Raw genomic sequence first — 22,392 nt, forward strand, 5'->3', positions numbered from 1 at the left:
AAAGGTCAGGTTGAAAATAATCAGAACTATATGTGGGCGGGGCTATAGCCAGTTGTTCTGTGTCCCAATAAAGAGTGGACTTACACACCAGTCTCTTTTACCAGTTCTTTAGGAGTGATGGGTTGACTCCCAAATGGCATCATATTCACTATGTAGGGCCCAAAGTGCTCTGGACAAAAGTAGTGCACTATGAATAGGGTGCCATTTCCGACGCAACAACAGTGCTCAGGAACAAACAGTCCTAATTCGTTCCCTACCCCTTCGGCCCTAACCCTCTTGGATGTTTGCAGTACAGAACTACAACCCTTCATTCTGTTTCTATGGTTTGCAGATCTGTAGTTGTCTCCACTGCAGCATCGAGAAAAGCACTGACTGAATTCACCTTTATCACTCTGTTATTTTATCTAACTTGAAATATAACAAAACATGTAGCCTATATTTATATGTATAGCACCGGTGCTAGGACACTAATAGGCCTAAGCAACAGTTGAGGAAAGAATGTAGGCTAAGGCATGTAGTCTAGCTTAATTTGTACATTTGGAGGTGCCGGGAACAAAAAGTTAGCCAGAGACGGGGGTGACCCCGGGTGCTCTGAGGTACCAGAAGGCGTGAAAACAAAATCCCCTTTATAATAAAGCATTGCATGCATTATCATGCTTTTGCGTACTGCCATAGATCAGTGAAGTAAAGGCCTTGCAGAAGTTGTACACATGGGGGGGGGGGGATTGTAGCCTTGAGTTCGGGAAAATGTGGCCTTTATAAACGGATTTCATGCCATTCTACATAATTTAGATGACTGGAGACTTTAGAAGAATATGTATGAATATCTCACAAATGATCAAAATGACAGGCTATTTTGAAACGAACAAAATAAGAATCTGAGATCAATGAAAACGACCTTGTCTTCAATACATCAATAGTCTAGACCTAGGTGTATGGAGACAAACATATTGTACAATATGAGGAGGAAATTATAGTCCTAAAAAAGCTTTCCAGTTTCACTGACTCACTCAATGACGCTCAGCTCACTCACCGACGATGGCCGATGCGCTCGTGCCAAAAACCCTCTCTTGTTTACTTGGTAAAAAACAAAAATGCTGTTCGTTTGGTAGCCTACAGACAGAATAGTCTTCTCTTTTTAGCAGGATCCATTTGCTTTCCAACCTGTATTTTCGTCGCGATCGTATTTGAAATATTACCAAAGGCCTGTTTTAGCTGCATGACTGACACATTTGCCGCGTGTTCCCGACTGTAGGCATGCTTCTTGATTGGGCTACACACAATCCACAGCTAGGACATTTTGTTAAATAAACTATTAATCATCTGTGGCTAATTTTAGACCTACTACTGGTGTAATATTCGGAATAATTTCATTTATTTCTTAACAGACAGCAGTAATTCTATAACTTTGGCAAATAAAGTTTAAATTTATCATGGGTGCTGCGGCACCTCCAGAACCCTTCGCGCCGCTATGATTCTGTAAGGAAATAAATGACGAAGTGCAACGCTGTAGAGATGAGAGTTGCAGGCTCATGTCTATCAGAGTAGTGAGAGAGAGATCATAGAAAGTGAATCACATTGTAGTTTTGTGCGAGATACTGGCGCGCTTCTCTCTCTCCCCACAGCAATGGCCAAGCGTTGGTCTATAAAGGCTACAAAATTGCGCAAAGCATTTACCCGGGCCAGCCCAACACTAAGCGCGCCAGGCACGTTTTCACATTACGTTTTTTAGGGGGCAGCCAGGAGAATTAGAGTCAACTTGCTTTCATTATAATTGTTACATTGCAAACCGTGGAAATAATTGTTCATTCCACGAGAGGTACCGGATCCTGGCAAATGGGTTCCGGAACGAAACAGTCCCAAATTGAGAGGTGCCGGATCCTGTTCCGACAGGAACGTCTCAAATGAACACTGGTCTAGCCTATCAAAGGTGGTGGTATATCCTATGAAGTTGATGCTGGTGTCAGATCAATCCGCACATGCTCAGAACTCCTTTCGTTCCATCTGCAGGTGGAGCTTCAGAGTTGGTGGAAAAAGGACGTTCCAACTCTGACGTCACCCCATTGAAGTAGACATATAGAACAGTTAAGGTTAGGTAAGGGTTACGATAAGGTTAGGGTAAGGTATTGATTAAGGGTTTAGGGTAGGGGCGTCCCAAGAATCCCGGATAGCAGTAACATTCAGTTAGGGTTAGGGTTACAGTATCATGTTGTGTAAAATGGCTGTTCTTGGGTGCGAGAAACCAGCGATATCTAGGCTATTACAACCTAGGCTACCGCAAAGGGATACTCTGCCGCGTGCGTATGTTTTGTGGTTTGCGCTACATGTCGACGACCTGTGTGTATGTGTGCGTGTGTGTGTGTGTGAGGGGGGGGGGATTCTAGTTTAAATCCATCCTATAAAAATGCATTTTCTTCAGCGTTAGGTTAAGTGAAACTTTATCCGTTGTGATAAGCCTATGTATTGCTTACGGGCGCAACATCGCATTCTGATCGATAAATCCAGTGAGGCATAGGCCTATGGCCAGAATTAAATAGAACACTGAATTAATGTTAACAGCGAATTAGGCGATAGCCTATGTGAATTAATTACCGTTTATTAACAGTGAACGTAGCCTATATTATAATATAGCCTAGGCTGTGACTGTGGCATAGCCTACAAAGTCAGAGAATTGTGTGAATTAATGAATGATGATACACCAAAACGCTATCGTACGGAAACTGTCTGGAGAAAGAACGGCTGAGGCGAGAGTATGAAGCCGGGGAGGAATCACTGCAGTGCAGCAGAACTGTCAGTCAAGATGCCGGGGATCGAAAGAGGCACACAGCCGGGAAGCGCCGCGCCATAACCACACTTTAACATAGGACACAATCAGTCAGTTCCCCAACCATTCCCCGTACAAAGTCCAACCATCACCAAGTGCCCTTTATATATTTTGACGCATCAAAGCTCATGTGTCCTCATATGAACGTGTCTTATCCGTTCTGTAAAGACGTGTCATTTCAGTCATCCAAGAAGAGGGTCTGGCGCAGCTCCCGCCGCAAGTGCACTGGTGCAGGCCGGGTTGTTTGGGGTGAGCTTCAAAGGGCCCCATTAGCCTACCGGTTCAGAAATACCCTTACGTAAGCCCACCCTCCCTGTCCCACTCATACACACGTGTAGAATTTCGCCGGAACAATGAGAGGAATGTTGAGGTTTTTAAAAGAATTTGACCGGGTGCCTCTCTTGTCTCTATCCGCCTATCACAATCGAATGGCGTAGCGCCTCAGCCAATGTGCACGCTGTGTGGACCACCCCGGCCCCTGAATCTGAATGCATCCACTACGGTCCATTATAAATAGGCTAAAGGTTTGCCTGCAACCCTTGGTCATGCAGAAACGCTCAGGGTTGCAGCAGAAACACTCCCCGTCTTTTTTCTTTCCATATTTATAAACGCATCATATCCCATTGATATTATTTCTGAGGTTAAAGTTCTTTGAGGCCAGTTGCATGCATTGTTCGTCTCCAAAAATGGTTTGCGAGACTAAAATTGTTGCGGATGAACACGATGCCATACAAGGGACCAAAAAAGATTCTATTATCGTTTCCTCCTCGCAAATGTGGACTTCTTCCACACCGGCACCGAATCCTATCGAGGAAAATGATGTGAGGAAAGATACGGTTTTTATCCGTGAGTTTGAGCGCACGGACCATGTGGAGGTGCGCCGCATCTTTTATGAGGGGATCATGGAGAGAATACCCAACACCGCGTTCAGAGGCATATTACAGCAAAGTCAAACCCAATTCTTATATGTTCTTCTGACACGTAAGTGACAAGATTTCCCATATACTTAACGATTTACTGGCCTGAAATTCGTTAAAAGTTGCCATTACGCATTGAAAAACTATTTTCCTTTTACCCATGTATTTGCAAATTATTCTTGTCAAAGACATTATGAATACCCCATCCATACTAACACATGAAAACCAATTATTGTCAAAAATATATATATATATATTTTTTAAAGTTAGAAGTGAGTTGAAATGCAGTTGAAGGAAAGACATAGTCTGTTGGAGCATCGATATGTCAATTGATAATTCGTTGACCTCTTTTCTTTCTTTTTAAAGTGCTTTATTCATTTAATGGCACAAATACATGCTATGTGAAACTTTCATCACGAGGAAGAGGATTTCATATTATACAAATTCAACAACAACAAATACATTGAATAATTGTCGATTTCTTCTCGAGTTCGTGTGTGGATGTGTTTTGGATCTCCGATACCGGCATGTAGCGTAGCTCATGTGCAGCACCGCATCAAACCGCAACACAAAGGCATGGCTAAAACGCATGGTGCATGTAGCCGGTGGGCCTGTTTGGTGTGCATGTAGGGGGCAATGATGTCAGTTGCCGGTTAGGTTGTATGCATTCATTAATTAATAGAATGTGAGGATTGGCCCACAGTGTGCGCTAGCGTGCACCCATTGCACCCTATCACCAGTGTCCATCATCATAGGCTACACACATATTTCACTGTGCCTGCAGGCAATGCACCACCACCACTAGCCATGTGTGCATGTTGGCATTGTTTATCATTAATTAGTGGAGATGTTCATTTCGTAAATGTCCTCATGTATGATATGCATGGGTGTTCTTATGGCACACTTGATCCATATGGTCAGACGCATTACAAATAGCCTAGTCTGTGATGTGAATGAATGGCATTGCGCACCAAATTACGAATAACAATTCACCACAACATGTGTTAGGCTATATATATTCCATAATCATTATTGTCATTTAAATGTACACCACCTAAAACAAGACTTTTGTACACCTCATGCCTTTGTCTGTGCCGTGGTAAGTGACCATAATGACCAACAAAACATCTCACATAAGCCTTTGTCACTGTTGACATTTTGTCTGAAAATGTGTGTATAATTGTTTTATTTATTTATTTAACCTTTATTTAAAATGCTTTAATTAATATGGATATGACACTATAATTCAGAACCACGTCGCTACAATGTAGCCTAATGTCAATGTTGACAGTAAGCACGTCATGTCGTGGTGCAATGGAGTAAAAGATGTTTGCATGTCAGACCAGACGACAACATAATAACATGCAATGCTGCTGCACAGCCTGTCTGTGTGGTGGGTTTCCACTCTGGCGCTTCCGCGCGGCCAAACCAGAGAAATAGGCTACTCCAAAAATCACTGACTGTAAATGGACCAGAGATGATATTGATAGACTGTGTGGAATATCTGTTTGCATCCAGTCAAATAAATACATAGACTCAACATAGGATGTCATGTGATGTTTTTCTCGTCGGTTGTCAATCGCTGTCTCTACAGTAAACAAAATGTGTGATATTAGGGACTGTTCTTCTTTATTTTTAAGCAACTTATTTTTTGGAATGTCACTGTTTGGTTATATAATATATATTATGTGTGTGACTTCCGCCAAAATCCAACATTTGATTCTCTTTTCTGACAGGTATCGTTTATTTTTCTTCCTTATCTCCATAGTAATGTGCTTTGTTGTGAGCAAATCCCTCACGCTGACCTGCTGTGCGCCGTTCGTTCTCATGGCCGCGCGCTACTTCTACAGCAGCAAAGTTATCCACAACTATCTGGCCTGCGCGCTCCGAACAGACATGGCGGACATCGAGGAGTATTACATGAAACCCACAGGTAAGAGGGGTAGTGGGAGATTGGACACAAAACAGAAACTATATATAATCTGTGGAAATGTATGATCTGTTGTCTTTGTCAACATATAAAGTTCATCCACAGACATTATTATTTTAGTGAATTATGGGATGTAAAAAAATTATGGGACACAAAACAAAGCCCTATGAAAATATGGAATCACAGACTGCTTTGAAAGTATTCAACTGACCCCCCCCCTCCACACACACACACACCCTCCCCTCCCACACACACAAAGTATAGAGTCTCTCTCAGTGTCATAGGCTCTCCCTGCCTGTATTAAGCACAGCAGGAGTTGGATAGTGACAGCATGGCTGCATTCCAAATGGCACTCTATGCCCGACACAGCACACTAACTGATCAAAAGTAGTGCACTATGTAGGGAATAGGGTGCCATTTGGGATGCAACCTGTGTGTTCAGAAACAGAGGCAGTCTGCCTGCCTATTAAGTATGCGGGGCGACTCGCTCCGCTCTACTTAGTTACAGAGGGAGCCAGGGCACACCATGCTACTGGGCCTATTGATTCTGAGATGGAAACTGCTGATACACTTTCTGCAGCAGTCTGTCCGCTCTGTGTCGGCCAAGCCTCATTGGAGTCATTTCCTCAACTATATTCCCTAACTAGGAAAATCAATCACTCTCATATGAACCGAAACACTTCCTTCCATTCTGATAAGAGGAATTGAGCTGTGACCACACTTCCTCCTGGTTCCGTTCCAAAACGTTGGGCTATAATCAAATCAAACCTTTTTCTCTCTCTAACACACACACACACACACACACTTCCATCCACCCTACATTTTGGGGTCAGTCGGACCCTATTTGCGAAGCTACTTAAGGGCAGGTGTTCGTTAAGCCCATCATTGATTTTTCTCTTTGTCTCTCACTTTGTGTCCGGCAGCTACAGGTATCCACTGTGTGTGTGGGTGTGTGTGTGTGTAGGAGTCACACAGGAAATTAATGGGATTAACCGCTGCAGGTCTTTTTGTGTGTGTTTGTATGTGTGAGCGTGTGGGTCTGTCAGCGATAGACTGTGTGTGGGTTTGTCAGAGAGAGACTGTGTGTGTGTGTGGGGGGGGGGGGGTCTGTCAGAGAGAGACTGTGTGTGGGTCTGTCAGAGAGAGACTGTGTGTGTGTGTGTGGGGGGGGGTCTGTCAGAGAGAGACTGTGTGTGTGTGTGTGTGTGTGTGTGTGTGTGTGTGTGTGTGTGTGTGTGTGTGTGTGTGTGTGTGTGTGTGTGTGTGTGTGTGTGTGTGTGTGAGAGAGAGAGAGAGAGAGAGAGAGTGTGAGAGAGAGAGAAAGAAAGAGAGGGAAAGAGCAAGCGTCTATATGATAGTGAGAGTGGGTAGTGTATGTGTCAGTAGTCAGTGAGTCATACAGTGCAGGGTGAGAGGGTCAGTCACTGACACGATGAGCAGCAACACGGTCATGTCTACCGGCCTCAACTAGCCAGGAAAAGATAAATACTGTTATCTCTTCTTCAGTGTGTGTGTGCGTTTATTCATCCCACTGTCACTAAAGGCCAGCTGTTACTTCAGTCCTCTGCTCAGCTCATAGGTGTGTGTGTGTGCATAGGACTTACCAGGAACAATAGGGGCATGGGGGGGGGGGGGTTAACTAGGGATTCTTAACAACAAAAGAACCAGGACATTCATTCTACCAGCATGAGTTCTCCCTGAAATCCCTTTGGTACTATCAACCAATCAATAAATTCTGTTTCATTAACCAACCAATCAATCCACTTTACTGAATCATCTGGCCTGTACATATACACCACTGTGCTGTAGTCTATACCAAGCATACACAATTAACAGTAACAAGGCCTTATAGGATGTTATACAAGACATAGCGATGGGTGTGACTCAAGGGGCCAGGGTTCCGGTCTGGAAGCACGGTTTCTACCTCTGCGCATGTGAAGTTGGGCCGTGTAAACAGGCTACAAACCGGATATAGACGGTCCATGAATCGGCGTATGCGAACTTGAACACATTATGTTGAAAACAACGGTCAGACATCTTGGATGTGGTCTCCAGTTCTTTTATACCTCAATGGCGTGAATAAGGCACAAGGCAAAACCAAGCTCCTTGACCTCCTGTACAACAGGGCAGTATAAAGCTTGGGTCCAATCCCAAATGTTACCCTATTGCCGTTGGGCTCTGGTCAAAAGTAGTGCACTATGTAGGGGATAGGGAGCCATTTGGGACGCAACCGAGGGGATAAGTAGGTGGGCCAAGGTGTCTCCACACTCCAGTCACCTGGTTCCATCCTGAGCCCCAGAGCAGTGATAACACTGGCCAGATGGGTTGTTATCAGCATATCTGAGTCTGGCCACGGCCTGTCTCATGCAGGGTCCTGTCTAGACAGCAATCCACGGCTGAATCGCAAATGGCAACGATACCTTATATAGTGCACTACTTGGGCATTATCGATATAGTAGTGCACTAATTAGGGAATAGGGTGCCATTTGGGATGCCGGCAGCAAACAGTCTGGCCCTATTCACTTCCCTGCTAATGACGGTGAGCTCACTCTGTTCTGAGGGGGTTAGCGAGACCAGGTACACCACTACTGTCACGCCCTGGTACCTGCTACTGATCTTAGCTCTGAGAGAGAGAGAGAGCGAGAGCGAGAGCGAGAGAGATCCACTCGCTTTCTTCCTCCCGTCCCTGTTGAAGATGTAACAGTAGCTGTGGAGAACTGGGTTAGACGTCAGCCGGAGAGAGAGATAGAGGAGAAGATAGGATCTTTCATCCCAGCTCCAGTATATTCTTTATTCTCCATCCAAGAGGACTATCTAGCTACTAGATGTCACTGAGTTTATGATGTTCTATAAATGTCATAGCAAATTTCAGTAAGCGTCTTATTCATTCATAATACAATGACGCAACCAAAAACACGTCAATAGCACAGAACCGCTCCTCAGAAAAACATATTTTTAATCAATGCTAGTAAAGAAAAATTCTTCCACTGCTCTGTTTGCTACAGTCTGAGACTGCTATCGTTGAAGTCGTTTGTGGCGACAAGGGGCACGAGGGGCGTTGTACAAAACAAAGTCATCAGCGATTGGATCGTCTCTAACCAATCAGAGTATCAAAGCCAATGCAGAATTTTCAAACCGCCACTTTACCCAGGTGTGATCTGGCTCTGACCCAACCCATCGGTTTGTGGACCAATCAGACGGCCCCGAATGTGTTCACATTCGGTGAAGGGTCAGGGAGGTTCTCAGATCCAGACTCCTCGTGGAGTGTCCATGGGCGTGGCGTGTCCATGGGCGTGGCGTGTCCGTGGCGTAGCATTTGACCGGTGCAAGGAGTCTGTAGCTAGGCAACAATGGACCCACACCAGAAGCAAAATAAGATGTTAACAACATTATCGTTTCTGAACACTATAGTTAGTCACTCCCAGGTGACCAATCCAATCTTTAATGGATGTCCAATAATGTGGTCCGATTTTTAATGGATGACCAATAATGTGGTCCGATCTTTATGAATATGCGGGTGAGACTCGCAGATAATAGCCACATTATCTTAGAGGTTCATAAAAATGGTTTTGTGTAGAGCTTTAAAGGAAGAGGAGGGGGAAGGGATCCTCCTAGCCTCTGACCCTAGGATTAAGAGGACCTAAATTGGACACGTGTACACACACACACACACACACACACACACACACACACACACACACACACACACACACACACACACACACACACACACACACACACACACACACACACACACACACACACACACACACAGTGATTAGCCCGGGCAGGGTATTAAAACTAATGTGAAAAGGCCAGTGCTGCAGCCCCTTTAAGTGATTAATGCTCCTACACTGTCTCAGAGCTAATGGAGCTGTAATGGAGAACGAGTGCAGGCTGGGTGTGTGTGTGTGGTTGGTTGTAACGTACAAGGGGCAGGAAGTATTATGTATGACTGGACACAGGTAGATATGCTGGAGCTTGTAGGTCTTGAGATCTGTGTGTTTGAGCATGTGCTGTGTGTGCCCGTACACCTTCATGTGTGTAAACGTGTGTGTGTGTGTGTGTGTGTGTGTGGATGTGTGTATGTAAGCATGTGTATGCCCCTGGTCTCCTTGTCCGAGTCTCATCTGTCAGGGTGTGGTATAGATGTCAGGCAGATCCATACTCCCAGCATGCACTCTGTTCCCAGGGGAGGGAGCATGTCATGTGGGGGGAGGGGTCTGTGACTTGGGGAGTGAGGAGGCCATGCACTGCAGATATCACACTTCACATCGCTCTCCCGCACACACACACACACACACGCACAGGCACGCTTAACTCTAAAATAGGGACGATCTGTAACGAGCATCAACACACACACACACACACTTTAAGCGGACACAAGCTGTTAATGAGCTTTTGTTTCATCTTAGACACACGCACAGTCAGGGTGTGCGCCGTCTAGACTCAACGCTTATCAACTGAATTACCCTCATATGTTTCAACGGAAAGGATAGACACTAATCTTGTTTAGCACAATAAAAAGGGAGGGGGTTCATAGTCATGTCATAACGCCATATTTAACTGTCTCCAACCCATGCACATGCATGGCAGGTAGCATATTCTTTTCCTTTAGCAGTTAGAAGAGAAAAGGCTGTCACAATAAATCCTGAGTAAAAAATCTGTACTTTTAGAGCACATCCAAGCTCTCTCTCCTTCCATTCCCCCTTGCCGCCATGAGATTTTGTCTGCATCTTTCAAGTCGACCCATCCCTCCCCCTTTTGGTCGGTGGTAGAGTCCTCTTAGCCTGGTTAAATCCAAGAACCCCCCCCCCCCTCCCCGGCGCTCATCTTGGTCTGCCCCGGGGCTATGATAGATCAGCTCCCTTGTCTAACCCCCAACCCCTCCCTATTGCCCCCTCCCCATCTACCAATACAGGAGGACTGAAGACAAATGGATGTCCTACATGCTCTATGACCCCGCTCTCTATTCTAGCTATCTCCTCTCTTCTCGTTCTCCATATCTGACTCTTAACCAGCAGATCCCTTCTTCTCACAGCCCCTTTCTTCCCAAAGGAGGGGGAGAGGGAGAAGGAGGAGGAGGAGGAGAGGAAGAAGGAGGAGGAGAAGGCTCGCTTCGGAGTTTCTCCGACCGACCTTTCTTTCGTCATGGCGTCAGACACAGGACATGAGTGTATGTCACTGTCTCAGGCCACTACACACACACACACACACACACACGCAAAGCTAGGCCTGGGCTGGCGTGCCTGGTTGTCCCGTCCCGTGCTGTCTGTTGGCACAGGCCCTGCTCAGACAGATGGTGATGGCTTCAGCTTCAGAGGCGTGTCCGTCCCTTCGCCCCCTCCCCCTACCTTCCCCATTCCTCTTTGTAGCCCCCCAGAGACAGGGCCCTCTGGGTAACTAACTGCACGCCTCACATCATGCTCTCTTCTGAGATCAAGCACAGGAAACTAAAGTCTGATTTTGAATTCGCTATCACATCGTGAGTATAAGGTCAAATACCACCACACTGTTAGATTTCTGAAAAAAAATTAAGTGAAACCTACCCTTTAACAAAAATGAAGAGAAACCTACCCTTTAACAAAAATGAAAGACGCTGACACGGTACACCGTACCTTGAGCGAATCTACCCCTTCCAAAAGGGAGCCATTCCAAAGCCACCTCATACATTCTCCTGCGTTGGGACTACAGACAAGGAAGAGTCAACACCAGGAGTCATTGTCTGACGCACTCTGAACCCTGCACACACAATATGACCAAGGTCAATTGGGGATACATGTCCAGGCCCACCATTCACTCTGCTTGCAGATCTAGCTGCCTGCTACTGCCTCCCCAGCTGTGATTCCCACATGTCATGAAGTGTGTGTCTGGATCAGCAGGCTTGTTACCGCGGCGACCCTGCCGCAGTACAGCTGACAGTTGTTTTATTCAATCAAACACTAATCCAGTGAATCCCACAGGGTCCTTTAAATCCCTCATAACAGTTGGCCTCCAGCACATTCACATCGTCTCACCACTCGCTCCATGACGCGATGTGTTTGAGAGAGTGTGCTTGTGCGTCTGGTATGTGTGTGTGTGTGTGTGTGCGAGTATCAGACTGCGTGTGTCGGTGACCATTGGAAGACGGACACACAGGTTTTACATTCACCAGTCAGCCAGTCAGTCAGTCCCAGAAAAGGAAGAATATTCTCTGTGCTGTACTTGACTACAAGGACATGTCACCAATACCGCTGACATTGACAAAAATGCTATTTTCAGCACCGTTTACTGTTGCATCCATATGACACATTTTGCCGGCTGAAGGAAAGAAAATGTTATCTGTTTTCACCTTGTAGTTCTTGGAGGGGTTTGCAAATCAAAATCAACTTGGGGAGACGGTTTATCAGAATGAGGATATAGTAAACCAGTCTTCTTTACAACGACTTGTCCAACATCCTCCCAACATGGTACTGTATCGATCCCTTTACACTGTAGACACTGTAGCTACGACACACGGAGGACAGTACTGTACTCTCACATTACAACAGAGACCGACAGGGAATCTTTGTACTCTCGTTGACACAACTAATATATGGCATGCTGACAAACGTGATTCTCTGCACAGGTAAAAACACGGCAGGCATGGACTTAAGAATACGTTACGAAGTTGAGCAGAAAACATTTAAATACTGTATAAAACTGCTTTTACTATGACTGAGACCAGGAGTTTAGTTTCCTGATCCGGTTACATTGTGGATGAACATTTCACTGTTGATGTGTGTGTTTGTGTAATTCCTTCTCTGTCTGTGTGTCTGTATTTGTCTCTCTGTCTCTCCCTGAGTGTCTAATCGCCCTAACGTTGAGGAACAGCTCGGTCTACGATTGTACTTTTCATTATGAGCATCTCTCAGAGCGAATCATGCTATTAAGTAGTTAGCACCGGCCTCTGTCTGCTTTTCATTTCACTCCGTCTACCTCCCTCGTTCTCTCCCTCTCTCCATTTGACTCTCTCGCTCATGCTCTCCATCTCTCTGATACACTTCATTCAGTCGCTAATGGAAACACCAGCCGCCACTATGTGACCGGAGTGTTTCGTGTGTAGAATCCCTCCTTCCTTACTTCCTTTTAGTAGATCCGTCCAGTTAGTGGATTTGACAAGGCCATAACTGGCACATATTACCAACAGGACAGACTCTCTCATATAGTTCTATAATGTGTGTGCCAGGGCCATGTGATATTCCACCTCACTTTCTAGCACCCACATTGGTACTTGCTTTTTTCTTCCTTGCACTGATTCTGCTGATAGGGGCTATTTCGGGGAAAGGTCTACTTGCAATATGTGGCTGTTTTCCCCTCCTAAACTTAGTCTGTAAGTAGCTCTGCGTAGGAGCTATGCTGAATGACTAAAATGTAAATGATACAGTGCTATGATGTTCTCAAAGCAGCTAGTCTATCCTTACCACAGGTTTTACACCGGTCTTACCAACACTCTTAGACAAAAAGGGACATCTAGAACCGAAAAGGGTTCTTTGGCTGTCGCCATAGGATAACTCTTCTGGGTTCCGTGTGGAACCCTTTCCACAGAGGGTTCTACATGGAACCAAAAAAAGGGTTCTACAAAGGGTTCTCCTATGGGGACAGCCAAGAGTGAACCATCCTCATGTTTGCCATCTTAACTGCATCACATGGTCGTGTTAATTGACAGAAGCCATTGTAAAGCAACCTCTAATTGCTCTGTAATCTGAAATCATTAACACCAGTCCGTAATTAATGAGATATCCCGATACACATGAGCAGTGGTGCCGGGTTAAAGTCACAATCTGCCGTTTCACAAGCCCAGGCTGCCAGCTTGTAGGCATATTTCATTAAAATGGCCTTTGAACAGCAGGAAATATTCCAGATTGTGGCTTTAATGATTGTTGTACTGGCCGTAGTTAGGGGATGGGAGTCCACTCTACATTTGATCCACCCAGCCAGAGGCTCCGAGGTCTGTGATGTATGATGAATGACATGTTATTGTTAGCTGGCCTGCAATGAGGTCCCAGGTTTATGGCAAATAGTGTAGGGGGCTAATGGGGTAGCTTTGCTCACTTCTTATTGCTTCAGTCCTTCACTGAGTTAACCAGTAGTCCAATAAGCACAGCCGTGGTCCGTGGGCAGTCATAGGTCCGGCTGCCACTCTCTTATTGCTTCAGCCCCTTCACATCAGGTCGTTTGGGGGTTAAATGTAAAGTATATATTCTGTCAGATTTGTATTGGTGCTGTTGGCAGTGGTATGCGATATGTGTTGTGTAGGTATAGTGTGTGTGTGTGTGTGTCTAACTGGGCTCTCTGGTCCTCCAGGCTCGTGTTTCTGGGTGGCAGTGCTGGAGGGTCAGGTGGTCGGCATCGTGGCGGCGCAGGGCCGGGAGGACGATAACACGGTGGAGCTGCGCCGCATGTCGGTGGACTCGCGCTTCCGCGGCAAGGGCATCGCCAAGGTGCTGGGGCGCCGCGTGCTGGAGTTCGCCGTGCACAACAACTACGCTGCAGTTGTCCTGGGAACCACCGCCGTCAAAATGGCCGCCCACAAGCTGTACGAGTCACTGGGCTTCCGGCGGACGGGCGGGAGCGAGGACTACATGCTGCCTGGCATGAGCGGCTCGCCGCTAGAGAGGCTCTTCTTTCAGATCCGTTACCAGCGTTACCGCCTGCAGCTCCGCGAGGAGTGAGGGGTGAGAGAGGGAGAGAGGGATGGAAAGAGAGAGCAACGACACCTCCTCCTCGAAGCAGAGCCCCTCGCCCAACGAGCCTCGACCAAGTCCCCGATCGATCTTATACTCCTCTGACAACTTTATTTTGTATCAGTTGCATCTTCTTACTACTTACCACTACTATGTCTATTCATTATTTCTAAGTCACTAACTTATGGGTTTTTGTTTTACATTTTAGATTTAGTGTTTTACCCCCCCCCCCACCTTTGAGTAAATTATTTTTGTTTTGCCTATTTTCCCGTCCTTTCCTGTTGTAAGAAAAAATTATCCCTAACATATATCACCGTCCCATGCCTATTCAAATGACATCATCAATTGAGTGTTCCCGTTGCTTTTGATAGAAATTTGATTGCAATCAGTTTTTCGATCATCATGACAAAATCCACCCCCCCCCCCTTCCTTCCACCCTCACCTTTCTCATTAACACCAGAATCCCCTCCCACCCCCTCCAGAACACCAATCAGAGGCTTAATCAGGAGAGTTGCGTGTTGTGTAACATTCCGATAGAAATATATCATGTAGAACAGACATTGTCCTTTGCCATGGAAAACAGGCGTTCGTGTCCGCCCTATACATGGCATTTCTATCTGAAGAATTTCTATCTCAAACGCACCCTGTCTCTCGTTAGCCCGCCTAAGCCCTCTCCATTGTCACAACAACGTTTGTGCCCAAAAAGACCTGGACAAAAAGACAAAGTAGGTTGGCATTTCTCCAGCACAGCCCATATTGAAGCACAGGAAGGGTCATCAAGTGTACTGTACCAGCCCTGTGGAGAGACAGGAGGAACAGGCAGGATGCGTACTGTGGAATCCACACTGTGGATCCTGTATAGGCAGGAAAACAAACACAAACAGGCTTGCGTCCCAAATGGTACCCCATTCCCTATATATTGCACTATTAACAAAGGCCCATAGGGCTCTGGTGAAAAGTAGTACACTGTGTAAGAAATGGGGTGTGATTTTGGATGCAGACACAGTGCATTTTCTGTTTCCTAAACCCTCCTGCTTTCTGCTTTCACTATTTCCTCCATCTTTGGTCATGTTCTCTTCCCCTCATTCAACACAGTGTCAGAATCTAATTCTATGATTCCATTCCACCTGCATGGGAACTATGAAGAGGGTCTCTGATTGGTTGGGAAGACGAGAGGGTAGTTCAGGCCAGGGGTACGGACCCATGCAGGGTGAATACTGTGTCAATGTTAATCATATTACTAATTTAATAATGGGTTTTTCTAATGAGTAAATTATCTAATCTAATGAAACATTGAGTGTTACTGAGTTTTATGTGTAATTATCAATTGTTTACTAATTTAATCAAGATAAATTTGAACATTTTGAATATGTTTGGTATTTGATTGAGAAATTAGATTTTTTTTTTTTTAATTATTCACAACATTTGATGGAAGCATTGCTTCTTTGTAGTATGCACATTTTATGGATACTCCTACATGTACATAGTAACCGCAATCTAGTATATATTTAAACCAGGTAATTGGGGGAAACTACTTGGGTAAACCTAATACATTATTCAAAATATTTGCGGACTTACAGTACATAGCTGGCTTAACAAAATGTATCTAAGCACAAATTTTTCAATTTGAATTTAGACACAATACTATATCCAATTTACAGGTATATTTATATCCTTCTGTGTATGTGTTAATGTGTATACAGTTGGAATACTCTATACAGTATGTAGCTGACAAACCCAAAAGACGTCCCTCTCCCTCCCCGTCATAAAGATAACCACTCTCTCCATTTCCATCCTCCTATCAGAGACAGAACCAGCAGAGGAAGAGATACAACCTCTATGAGCCCAAGAGTTTGTGTCACACTTGTACAAAAATTACGAAATGAAAAGTAAAAAAAAAAATATCATAAAAAAACATAGATTTAAAAAAAATCGACAAAAAGATGTCATGAATTGTGCTGATCCTCCTTGCCTTGACTTCTATTCCCCCTTCTCACCCCCCCATTCATGAATCTGACTGCAACCCTGGGCCAGACCCTCCCACCCCCTCCCCTCTCTTCTACCCACTCCCCACCCCATCTCTGCATGCGCCACAGTCTTGCTGCGCTGCTTTTATTCCATCCCCCCCCCCCAAAAAAACACCCGCCCCTATTGTGATGTCATCAAAACAGTCTGGCCGCCCCCTGCAGCGATGGTGGAGGATGCATAGGTGTGTGTGTTGAATTTGTGTTTGTGTGTGTTGAGTGTCTGGTTGAGTGTTTGTGTGTTGAGCGTGTATGTGTTTGTTGAGTGTGTATATATGTGTGTGTTGAGTTTGTGTGTGTGGAGGTAGGGTGGATGAAGAGGTGCATTAAACCCACTCACCGCAGCGCAGCACTGCCTTGATGACATCAAGCCTGCCAACTGTAAAATGCAAAAGCAATGCAAGTGTGGCATGCCTCTGTTCCTGGTGTGTGCGTATATACGTACGGTGCCTGCCCTGGAAAAATAATCGGAAAACGACATAAAAAAAATTAGATATTTTTTAGCTGAACATATAAACAAAAATGTGTGTTTCTTTGTCAGAGAAAAAAAAAACTTTTTTTTTTGCATGAGATGTGTCTTTGAATGAAAATGTCTTAGAGGATACATTGTACCACATGGCAAGCAGTGGGGGAAAAAAAACGTTTTCATTTTTGTATTAAGTTGATATTATCAATTGACTCTTTTTATCAAGGGAGTGGGGATATCATGCACAGTGAGAAGAATCCTATGGAGACGTGACAATGTCATAGTTTGTCCTTGTGTCGTTTTGACAAGCGTCAAATAAAGCAGTGAGATCATGTTGATGTATCAGATGTTGGGTCATTCGACTAACTGTCTGCTGTATTATCAGAGGACTTCTCACTGTTCTGACACCCCCCTCTTCCTCATTCAACCATGTGAATTGAGATGTGGAGGGCACAAAAAATGAACCAGTTAGCCCAGATGTTTTCTGCTTCTCCAATTTGACCTGGTCAAAAGTAGTGCACTATATAGGGAATAGTGCCATTCGGAATAGTGTGCCGTTTGGGACGCACCTTATGATCTAAATTATGATCGATGCCCCCATCTGAAAAATTCAGAACAGACCTGGGTATAGTATTTTGACCTGGATCCACTAGAATGTAGGAGGCAGAGGTTAAATGGTGAGGCTATAAGAGCGTACTTACTAGGAATGTATGCCAGAGGAGGCTGGTGGGGGGAGCTGAAGGAGGACAGGCTCATTTTAATGGCTGGAATGGAATAGATGGAACAGAGTCAAACGTGTGGTTCCCATATGTTTGATACGTTCCAATAATTCCATTCCAGCCATTACAAGAGCCCTTCCTCCTTAGCTCCTCCCACCAGCCTCCTCTGGTGTTCACTACAAGTGTACACTATATAGTAGTGTAGTAAGTGGACTCATGTCTGTTAAAAGATGAATGTGAAGTCTTATCAAACTGAGCCATGAATGCTGCTGTCGCCATTTCAATAATAATATACCCTCTCGTTAAGCATTGTGGGAGATCTCAGCCTAGGCTACTATTTGTGTTCTTGATCAATTACGTAATATTATAGCAAGACTCCGCAAAAGCCTGATATACTGTAATAATTACATGCTGACATTCAAATATCCCACCAACAATCTATATGGCTTAAGGTAGCGCACGATTCATTTCCTGTTTTAAGTTGTTAGAGAGGAACAGACAAACTGCACTGATATGTCACTAGCCTATAATGCATTTGACTGTATTCTGTTTTGTAAAAGGGTCAAGCCTGTGTTTATACGGTGAATGCTATGCTATGCCCTGTTTGGTCTGGTCTTAGTACTTCTTGATACTGGTAAAGCATACGCAGTATTAGAACGTAGAATAAATACTGTATGCAACCACCACCACTAGTGTGATTCTGTAACTTAATAATAATATTCCATACCATTCCACTGAACCTCTGCTGATGTACAATCCAAAATAAATAATGTTTTTTTTTCTTCTTTTCTTTTAGTTCCGAGAAAATAGGGAAATATTGTTAGTGTCGACTTGGGACAATAGGAGAATGTTCATGTATTGTTATCTGCAAAGGGTTTAAGACATGTACGCTGCATCAGAACTAAAAGCCTCTTTCATTGGAGCGCTCCTTTATCGAGTGCTTTCCAATCCAAAAACTAGCATCCGATCACCTCACTGTATGTCGACGTCAAGATATCTCCAGAAGGTAGTCGGTAAATTGCGGTGAAGAAAGCATGCAGGCTCACAAAGTACTACATTCATACTTTATCGTAGTCCCTCCCACCTGGAAATACCAGTATGAGACAAAAATCCCTCAATATCTGTCATCCAGATGTCAAGTTGAACACGCACACTATTGTAGGAGTATAGATATCAAAACCGCACAAATAGTATTCCTGTGAGTATAGGTGTTTTGTCCTGGGCGAGTGCAGATTTCAAAGGCCCTGGAGTTAATAGCAGACATGAATGTATATGGGTACGGTTACTAAGGGTCTTTGGTTGCGAGAAATTGTTAAAACATTTTTTTCTTTAAGAGAGAAAGAATTAAGGCAAAAATGACAAAAAGCAGCTAATGGTTCTCCTATCGCTGAGAAAACCACAACATTTGACGTTTAAGAGTGACTGTGTACATAGCTATATCTATTACTGTTGTTTTGATTTCCAGTTTATATATATATATATAATTTCTGTTGATTTCATCAATGCAAAAATAATGGACTTTGGAACTGTCTGTCTGAGAAGATGGCTGTGTTGTGAACGTTCGACCAAACGTGGGGAGGGGGAGGAACATGCCACTGTGGCAGTTTACCTGGGGGGGGGGGGGGACAACAAAATGGACTCTCCCTCTCTCTGTACTCCTCTGGTGAATGTATCACTCTGCTGTGGCTAACAGGATGACTAACTCTCCACTGTGGCCACAGGTGCCAAGAACGCAGAAGCACTTGTAGCACAATTGTCTTTTTTCTTTCAGAATGGATTTTTTCTCTCCTCCTAGCCAATATCTACCGCTCTTGCTCATATACCGTATGTATCATAAGCCTATATACAAGACAACGTCATATAAAGAAATGCATTACTATGACCCGTGGCTATTTGTTGAAGTTTGAAATTTGCCAAAGGTGAAAGTTTTGTTGCATTTTTCTCTCAAACTGCTATGTTGTGTTCAAGAAGTGTCAACAAAATCCCGTATTTATCGGTATCATTTTGGAAACCCTGCTCACGTGCCATCTAATCAAGCAATAAAAACAAACAAACAATGAGATAACGAGATACAATCGTATAAATTATTTTATTAGCGCGAAATGCTGCATTGATGTTATATCTCATATGCTGGTGACGGAGGGTCGGTCGCCATGACGTTATCCCTGTAGGCATGGCAACACATCACCACTGACGATATGTAGAGGCCTGAATAAGAGGTGTGATTGTATAATGATTATTTTTGTATTTTTCTTTATAAGAGGTTTCAAATTGTTTTTTGTTTCATTGTTTTTAACTTGAAGATGAATTCTACTGGTGTACCACTTGCATTGTTTGTACAGGTGTTATTGGGAGTATTGGGGGGAGAAAAGTCCCTCCCAGCAGAGAGGTGAAAGATGGCAGAGTTTCTGAAAGTGGTCTCTGTTTTCTATCAGTCATATGAGCTTTATTTATCAGTCTAAATCTTGTTTCGGATTCTCTAGTAGTCAGGAGGAGTATAAGTAGTAACTCAACTACAGCCAGGGGTTTGTCACTACTACTGAAAATAAAAATCAATTAGCCCATATCAAAGTTTAAAACGCAAGCTGAAAAAAACTTCTATCAAAATCTTGTGTGATTTCCATGAAAGCGATTCAACGTAAAAAAATAAAATAAATACTATCAACAATTTAATAAAGTTGTAAAGTGTATTTTACTGTAAATAGCATCCCCGGGGGTATTTTTTATGATCATTTTGTCACAGAAATACCTTAATATAACTTTTTCTACGAAGTTTACAAAATCACACACACTTAAAAAAAATCTATCCAAACCTGAGATTCAATTGTAATGATCTCTTCAACTCTCTCACTAAACTCACCAAGCCAGAGACCGTTGGTTCATTTTCAACTTCTTTCAGAGACCACTGCCATCTTTCCCAGGACCAAGGTGCTGTGTGGTTTAACCTCAGTAGTCAGAGAGAAAAGCCTACTGTTGTCCTGTGCTGATGGAGAGGGAGTGGCCTGTCAGTGGCTGGAGAGCACCCAACACTGTAGCACAGCACTTAGTGGATGTGTCCAAAATGGCACTTTATTCCCTATGTAGCTAGTGCACTACTTTTGAGCATGGCTCATAGGGGTACGGTCAAAAGTAGTGCACTGAATAGGGAATAGGGTGCCATTTCAGACTCAGCCAGTGTATTAGCTAGCCCTAGGAGTGTGCAGCAGCAACGTATTCTCTCCGCTTTCAGATCCCTAGCTGTCATGGCCGTCTGTTGCTAGGAAACCAACCCACACAAAGCGCAGCAGGGAAATGATATGCAGCCACACTGAGGGAGTGAGGAGGCAGGCAGGTCAACCAGCCGGGCCGCCCCTGAGGGAGAGGGGGAGGAGTGTGGGAGTGAGTGTGTGGCAAGGCTAAGGCTATGGTTAAGAGGGGCGAGGCAACCTTGTATAAGGATGCCTTGGGTGCTTAAAGTAAGCCACTGGGGAAGAAAAATTTGGTAAAGACAGAGGGTTATTACAGAGAAGATGGATCAGGGTGTGATTGCACAGACAGTTGAGGGTCTGAGACTGAAGAGCAAATGAGAAGAGGGCTAGGGGAACCCAAGGTAGACGGGTTCAATGGGCTCAAGGCCTTAGCAAGAGGTCAGCCAAGCAGAAAAGAGGTGAAAGGTGGTCACAAGGCAGAGGGATTTGACCGTGGGTAAAACGCGGTTAAGGCGTGGCCGGCTCAACCAGACCGTGTCTGACCTTACCTGAATAGAGTGTAGCTGCAGTGATGACCTGGTGTACCTTTCTGAGCTCGTATTTACAAAGCGTTTCAGAGTAGGAATGCTGATCTAGGATCAGTTTGACCTTTTAGATCATAATGAATAAGATTTTATGGACTGGGGGAAACCTGATCCTAGATCAGCACTCCTACTTTGAGAAGCTTTATGAATACGGACTATTCTTTCCATTCCTCCTTCTGACGTTCCTTTCTTTTGACTGCTGTATTATTACTACTGATTAATCATTTTTGTTTTTGCCGATCAATGGGAACACTGTAAAGCTGTAAAGATAAAGATTTCCTGCATTGTGAAAGAAAAATGGATGTACATATTGTATCAATTAAAACGACAATGCATAAAGCTTTTATATGTTCCTCCGGTCAATTGATTTGAACGTTGATTTAAATGATCATGTAATATCATATCGTTTGTCATATTAAAGAAAGTGGACACTATTTAGCTTAATCTCGGTTAACCCAGAACTAAAGTCTTGCGTAATTGGTCAGATGCTCGATTAAGTGTAAAGAAAAGAGCTAGAATGGGGATCGGAACCCGAACGAAGAGCTCCCCCCTCTCTCTTTGCAAGTTACAGGCAAGTCTATGGGGCAACTGTCCCCTCCCCTTCCGAAATTCGAAAGATACCAACACCTGCAAAATCGGGATTTGTCCAAAGCACCGGAACTAATGCTGCTTGTTATTTCACACATCCCGTTGAATCATGACAAATCTACGGTACCATTTATGTTTATGTAGTCTGTCCAATAGAGATTCAACTAGAACTATAGGCAATATAGCCTGAAATCCAGACCTGTTTTGTGCTTACTCCTGTTTGGCATATGACATGGAGTACAAGGACAGGAATATTAGCACAACCAGACTGGTACCCAGGCTAAAGGCAATAGAGAAAACTCTATCATTTTAGATTCACCTTGGTATAGAGGCTCCAAAAAGCAAACTCTACAATATTCACCTTGATATAGAGGCTTTAAAAATCAAACAACTATATTGTTAACCTTAAATTGCCATTAGCATGGATCCAGCCTTAGGTCTCGCTCT

At 44.2% G+C, this 22,392-nt stretch overlaps 1 protein-coding gene across 1 annotated transcript; it reads left to right on the forward strand.

Moving 5' to 3' along the window:
* The first annotated feature begins 3,352 nt into the window (after positions 1 to 3,352).
* Positions 3,353 to 21,703, forward strand: nat8l (N-acetyltransferase 8-like). The gene is made up of 3 exons (XM_071333548.1): positions 3,353 to 3,805; positions 5,510 to 5,674; positions 13,997 to 21,703. Exons 1-3 carry the CDS (start codon positions 3,490 to 3,492, stop codon positions 14,362 to 14,364), a joined length of 849 nt encoding a protein of 282 aa, XP_071189649.1. The 5' UTR covers positions 3,353 to 3,489; the 3' UTR covers positions 14,365 to 21,703.
* The last annotated feature ends 689 nt before the right edge of the window (positions 21,704 to 22,392 follow it).

Source organism: Salvelinus alpinus, chromosome 11 (assembly GCF_045679555.1).
Source record: "Salvelinus alpinus chromosome 11, SLU_Salpinus.1, whole genome shotgun sequence".
NCBI classification, from domain to species: domain Eukaryota; kingdom Metazoa; phylum Chordata; class Actinopteri; order Salmoniformes; family Salmonidae; genus Salvelinus; species Salvelinus alpinus.

Excerpts from the sequence above, each read along its gene's own strand:
- nat8l (XM_071333548.1), top strand. The coding sequence starts at position 3,490 with ATGCATTGTTCGTCTCCAAAAATGGTTTGCGAGACTAAAATTGTTGCG. Across the intron at positions 3,806-5,509 it reads CTTATATGTTCTTCTGACAC|TAATGTGCTTTGTTGTGAGC; the intron begins GTAAGTGACAAG and ends TTATCTCCATAG. Across the intron at positions 5,675-13,996 it reads GTATTACATGAAACCCACAG|GCTCGTGTTTCTGGGTGGCA; the intron begins GTAAGAGGGGTA and ends CTGGTCCTCCAG.